The sequence below is a fragment of the Bison bison genome, unplaced genomic scaffold, assembly GCF_000754665.1.
Source record: "Bison bison bison isolate TAMUID 2011002044 unplaced genomic scaffold, Bison_UMD1.0 scf7180017864146, whole genome shotgun sequence".
NCBI lineage: Eukaryota > Metazoa > Chordata > Mammalia > Artiodactyla > Bovidae > Bison > Bison bison.
The window spans coordinates 12536991-12543672 of record NW_011494718.1 but is presented as its reverse complement, the minus strand read 5'-3'; the positions used below and the strand labels follow the sequence as shown (position 1 = coordinate 12543672).

Sequence of the window (6682 nt, the reverse complement as noted above, 5' to 3'; positions counted from 1 at the left end):
GGGGGGGGCGGGACAGAGAGAGGAGGTGAGCCAGGGTTCTCGTGTGCAAACACACACACACACACACTGATATACATCCCTCCACTAAAGGGGGGCACCGGACAGCTATAAGAAAGGGAGCGCCAGGCGCAGACTCCACCCTTTCAGCACCACTGAATCCTAACCTAGCTGAGTCCTGATGTCTTCCTTTGGTTTATGTTGCCTGGGACAAATGAAAAAGAGAGGCTGGCTTGAGTGTCCAAGTTCCGGTGTTCATTTTTCTTTCCACAAAAGACAGGGGACAAGTCCCAAGACCATATGGAACTGATAAGCAGCACCAAGCCTAAATGTTTTAGGAAAAAGGCCTCTCTCTCCCATGAGGCATGGGCTGCTTTCTGGGTCACATGCCAGGCACAAACACTGGTGCTCCTGACTTGCCTGGGTTCAGAAAGGCCCAGGCTTTTCTGGGCCTGGCACACTTAATCATGTTGACTCTCCAGTCTCCTTCCATGGACATGGAGGCTGGTTGTTTTCCAGAACCCAGAAAACTACACATGTTGGGATTCCTCACCAGACAGGCAAGTTCTGGCCTCAAATTCCCCCCACATTGTATTCTAAGAGTCTCCTGTGTACATTTGTGAGATTCATTTTCTAAAGAATTTGTACCTATTACTTTTTTCCCAAGAATAAATGAGCATTCTGAAAAATGACAAAAGTGTTTATTAGTCCCTTTCATACCTCTTTATTCCCATCTCCAATCTTCAAAAGTGATTACTTTCTATCGGAAGTCCTAAAAGAACATTACCTCCAACAAAATATTTACATTTTAGCTCATTTTTACATTTTTCCCTGAACATGTATATCCCTTAATGCCAGGGGAAAACAAACAAACAAAAAAACCCCACAAAAATCCTGGTTCCTCCTGAAAGAAAATTTGAATTTTATTCAAGACTGTTAAACTTTGAAAAGATCTTGGCTTTGTGCAAACATGACCTGAAGCAGTTTTTCAAACTGTGTCAATGGATCTAAACCACGGGACGTAAATGAACAGTGGCCCTAAACCAGCTGTTCAAGTTGCTCATGGCATCTAATACATTAAACTGCATCATCCATATTGATTTAGCTTCCTTTGGATGGGCATTGCCTTATGAATTCGACTGTTCTTTCAATGGACTCTCTGCAAATCTAAACTCTAGCAAACCAGGCTCTTTACTCCTTACTGACCTCCAGTCGGTTGACGATTTTTTTCTTAATAGCATTCTGGGCCGCAGCATTGGTTGCTACCCGGAGACCTTCGGCAGCTTCTCTCAGCCTTTGCTGCTGGTCCTCGTTCTCAGGGTTGGCTGCAGCCCCCTGCCAAGGTGAAAGCAAAGATTCCAGGAGGTCCAGGGGGCAATGTGCCAAAGACACTGAATTTATGCCTTCAATTTTATTTTTCCTAGGAGTACAAGATATCTCAGAATGCTCCGAGCAGTATCTTTGTGACAAAGATGTTTCCTCTCAATTAAAAAAAAATATCTACCAGGGGATGGGATGTTTCAACAATGCACAGCGAAACAGGAGAAATCCAATGGTAACACTTAAGGTGATAGCCTTCGTCATCCATATCAATTACCTTGTGGTCAGAAACCCACGGTTTAAAAGCTGTTAAGTCCCTCCTGCTCACATCTCTCGGGAAGAGCTATATTTTAATTAGAGTGACAGACACATATCCCTGCTGAAACATTCTCCTGTCCTGCTGTACTGGCGAATGAGAATGGGCTAAGATTACAGTATCCCACAGGGGCCCAGGTTGCAGGGAGGAGGGAGAGGAATGCCATTCAAAGTTCTATGAGGCAATGTTGTTCAAGAAAGACCATATCTAGAAATTACATTTCTAGAGAGCCTGAGTTGGCAAATGTATTCAAGTAGAATTGGTACCCAATTGTACAAAAGTAACAAGAGAAATTGATGCTGCTATCCTGGCATGGAAAGGGGAGGGTTCCATGCACTGCCGATGGCCATGCTTCCCTCGTGTAAGCCCATGGCTCTTTTATCACGTTACTGGAGAAGTCCAAGTGGATTTTACTTAGATAAGTAGGGTTTTGAAGAACAGAAAGGCTAAAGATAATGTAGGGAGAAGATAATTTTACTGCATGATGAGTGAGTGTACAAGTGTTAGTCACTCAGTCATGTCCGATTCTTTGTGACCCCATGGACTGTAGCCTGCTAGGCTTCTCTGTCAATGGAATTCTCCAAGCAAGAATGCTGGAGTGGGTAGCCATTCTCTTCTCCAGGGGATCTTCCTGGCCCAAGGACTGAACCGTTGTCTCCCACATTGCAGGCAGATTCTTTACCATCTGAGCCACCAGAGAAGCCCCAAATCAACAAAAACATAAAGCTTATCCAGTCTTCTACCTCTACCAGCAATAAAAGCATCAATCAAGATTCTTCACACAGGGCCTGGATGTTTTGTGACCAGCACTGGATGTAAATAGATGAACGAGTTTCTTTCCATGAACATTTTCAGGCCATAATAATTGCTTGCAAGGCAGAAAGAAACACACCAATTACTGAAAATCAATTTTTTGAACGTCTCCATTTCCCATATGGCCACCTAGCCAAGTTTACCAATTTGCAAAAATTGACTTCTCTGAACTGCGGTATTTATAAGAAGTCACAGGAATTCACACTGAGTGGAACAGATCTAACACCCATGGCAGAGTTGTACTGGCAATCTTCTTGGATGGAATCTCCCATTCTTTCAAATCTAAAACCACTTTCACTAGTCTTGATTTTGTGTTTCTAGCAACTAAAAAATTCTATCTTTGCACTTCGCACGTGAAAGGACTGTTAGGGCTCCTTTTGCATTCTTCTGCTTTCATGAGAGTCATTTTTTCTGGTCACTGGGCATTTTTTATCAATGCCTCCCATGGCACAGCAGCCTAAACTGCGTGTTCAAGCAGCAGGAAAGCACCATTTCTGTACTTTATACTGACGTGCATGTCTGGATCCTTCCTTAGCAATGTCTTTTATGATGAACATATATTAGATATGGGGTACTAATTTTGGCCTGCAATCTTAGTTACTGATTATCTATATTTTTTCTTCACATTAAATATATTCTTTGTAAGTCTAACTACCATATATTCTTTATCTTTCAACAAAATTCAGCAATTAAAATATTGCCATGATGACTTTTAACTATAAGATTAAAATAACTTAGAAAAACACTCAACTTGTCCCATTTAATATAAATAATCCAAAATAACAAATACTTTGGTAAGTCGGTATATGCAGTGAATGGGTCTGGGGACCACCACCACACATCTAGAAAAAAATGCGCACACTGGTCGGCTTAGTCCTGGTTATCTGATAATAGGCTTAACTTTTCTCTTAGTTCTAATTTTCTCATCTGTAAAATAAAGGACTAGACTTTTCACTCTGGAAGAGAGCATGGCAACCCACTCCAGTATTCTTGTCTGGAGAATTCCATGGACAGAGGAGCCTGGCAGGCTACAATCCCTAGGGATGCAAAGAGCTGAACACGACTGAAGCAGCTCAGCACATATGCAGACTTTTCATTAAAGTTCTTTCCAGCCTAGCAAGTAATTTTTGTGAACATGAGGAGGTTTGCTTGAAATGGCTTTGTTTAAACTTAGAAAGAAGAGACAAAAAAGGAAAGAAAACCAGTAACAACCTTAAAAAAAAAAAAAAAAAAAAACTTACTATAATCCAAAGGTCTAATGTGTATTTTTGCTAAAAGGCATGGTTAGAAGCAGAGCTTCTTGGCAGAAAGAGGGATCAGAGCAGAGGAAGGAAGTTCAGACTCTGCCCCTCCTTGGGATTCTCTTCAGTCCCACACAGGATATATCTCCGAGGACTCTCAGCCCCTCAGGTAATATAATGATGAGTTAGACAAGGAGGAAGGTCTACTGGATATCACTGCATGTCACAGACATTGAAAGTGAATGAAATTCACATACTTGGTTGAGATACCCTACTGTTCTGTTAGAAGCCAAGGAGACAGGCTAAGCTGTGGGGGATGTATAATGAACCTGAAAATGCATAGAAATACATACAACATGTTACCTTGGGGATATGAACTTGAAGCTGGTTTCTATTTTCTTATTCATATATATACATGAATTGTATAAGGTATAAAATTATATAAGGCAATTACATATAAAATCATATATAAGGTAATCTGCTGAATTTTGCCTATATATATATATATATTCTTTTTCAGATTCTTTTCCCATATAGGTTATTATAAAATACTGAGTACAGAGTTCCCTGTGCTATACAGTTAGTTCTATCTTATATATAATAGTATGTATATATTAATCCCAAATTCCTAATTTATCTCTCCCCCACATCCCCTTTGGTAATCACAAGTTGGTCACTTATGCAAAATCTTGAAAGAAGTTTAGCTGAGAAGTCAAACGGAGGGTAAAGTGACATTAAGGCTACAGGAAGAAAACAGGTCAAAGTGAATTTACTGTTGAAAATCTCAACTTCAGTCACCATTTTCAATAACGTCAATGGCAATGACTCAATGGAAAGAATACTTGCTAAGCAGGGACTCTGCTATCTATGGCTGAGTCAGCACCATTTTCCTAAAGAGTTTCATTCACGTGTTCCGTGATTTCCCTGGGTCCCACTTGAAGAAGGTTAAGCATTACAAAGCCACGTAGATTTTAAACAAATAAAAACACGTACTCTGTTAACCACTCTTTATCTTGAAGGTAACTTTCAGATTCTCACTTTTAATAACGTTCACTTTTCAAGTGAATAAATCCAATGTACTACCTTTGCAGCCTCCACCATGCGAGCTGTGGAGTCAGCCAAGAGTTTAGCTGCTGCCAGGAGCTTCTTGGAATTCTCCATGTCGATTTCAGCTTCCGCGTCTGACCTCATGGCGTTGACGAGGTCTGAGGTGGCCTGGGCCAGGACCCGGGCCTGGCGTACCATTTCACCTAGAGGGTGGGACAAAGGATGCAGTCTGTGCGTCTGCCTCTTAAAGCTCAGGGGAAACCTCAGGGGCCAGTACAGTCTCGTCTCTGTTCCTCTGGCAAAAAGGACAAAGAGAAATGAGCCTCCATGCTCCATTCCTAAGCAATGAAGCCAAGTCAGACCCAGAACCAAAAACATTCCCTATGGCTGCCAGGCCTGTCTACCCCAGAGGCATCCAAGTTCAGTCTCTAACTGTGCGGGATAGAGATGACATAAGTAACCTAAGAGGAACTTTTTATAAAGAGAAGGCAGGGAATAAGATTATGTGGATTTACTATATGCATTTATGCTTAGTAAATACTTATATAAAAAATACTATTTTCCACATGTCAAGAGTCTCTTACACCAAAGCCCCTATGATAAGCTCTTTGAGTAATGTGCATAGAAAAAAGTTATTTTTTAATTTTGAGCCTGCCTAACATCAGATGAGTGGTATCACATAACCCACTCTATTTGTGTCACTTGGCTCTAACTCACAGAAAGCACAGACCCCAGTTTCATGCTCAGATGCTGAGATCTGCTTTGGCCCGGTCTCCCTATCAATTATTTCTTTGCTCACCCTTTCCTTCCCAGCATTGGCTTTGATCTTGTTCTTAGGAACTGTGATTTTATTGAAATCTGTTTCAACTTCCTTTTGGAAGTGGGAGGGCTACCATCATAAACATTAAAAAATAAAACGATTCAAATATGAGCAATATCCTCCTTTGGGTCATTTGTGGAGAATCCTGAGGCACTATCAGCATGAAGGGGGAATGGGAAACTTCATGAAAATCATAATGTGCTCGATTCAAGGTACCCTGGATTAGCTCCTGGGACAAGGAAGGGACATTAGTGAAAAACTGGTGAAATCTGAATAATGTCTGTAGTTTAAAGAACTGTAATGTACCAATGCTCATCTCCCAGTCCTGACCAATGTCCTGTAGGCTGGGGGAGATGTTAAAAACAGAGGAGACAGGGAATAGTAAAGGAAAAGTCTATTACTCCAGCAACTTTTCTATAGATATAAAAAAATCCCACAATATGAAGTTTATTTAAATGAAAGAACCAAAAGAACCCACTTCTTAAATCACTTAAGAAAGATGGAGAAAAGCACAAGGTAGTTTTCTTAAAAAAAAAAACAAAAAAAAACTCGACTGCTCTGTGCTGATGAATAAGTAGGAAAATAGACATCTTTCAAACTACTGGTGGGGTTGCAAACTGTGGAACCTTTCTGGAGAGAAATTTCAGACATATTTAAAATTAAAAATGTACATACTTATTGACCCAGAAATTCAAATAATGGGAACCTGTCCTATCTATACTCCCCAAAGTAAACAGAGATATTTTTACAAGAATCATTACTACATTAACTTTATAAAACAAACAAAAATTTGGAAATTACCATTAGAAAACAACTGGTTAAGTAAATTATGATGTATTCTTGAATAGAATACTATGCTCCCATTAGAAAGAATACTATAGGTCAACAGGCAGAAACATTCTAATATATTCAGTGAAAAATGCTGCAAAAGAGTATATGTCATAGAACTCCATTAATATGGAAAAAAAGAGGATGTTATACACACATACACCTATATCTAGGTAGGAAGACTGAACATTTCTGAACAGGTAAAACGGAAATTGGTAAGTGGTCATTTCCAGAGATTTAGATGGGATAGTGATGGGCTGGGGCTGCTGCTGCTGCTGCTGCTGCTAAGTTGCTTCAGTC

General features: G+C 40.3%; 1 protein-coding gene across 12 annotated transcripts in view; it reads right to left on the bottom strand.

Moving 5' to 3' along the window:
- The window catches only part of TLN2 (talin 2), a 499482-nt gene that overhangs the window by 141969 nt on the left and 350831 nt on the right, over positions 1-6682 (bottom strand). For all 12 annotated transcript variants that reach the window (XM_010840783.1, XM_010840793.1, XM_010840795.1 and 9 more), the window contains 2 exons: positions 4771-4937; positions 1204-1332 (listed from right to left, as the gene is read on the bottom strand). In XM_010840783.1, the coding sequence (XP_010839085.1) occupies positions 1204-1332; positions 4771-4937 (296 nt within the window). The remainder of the gene's footprint in view (positions 1-1203; positions 1333-4770; positions 4938-6682) is intronic.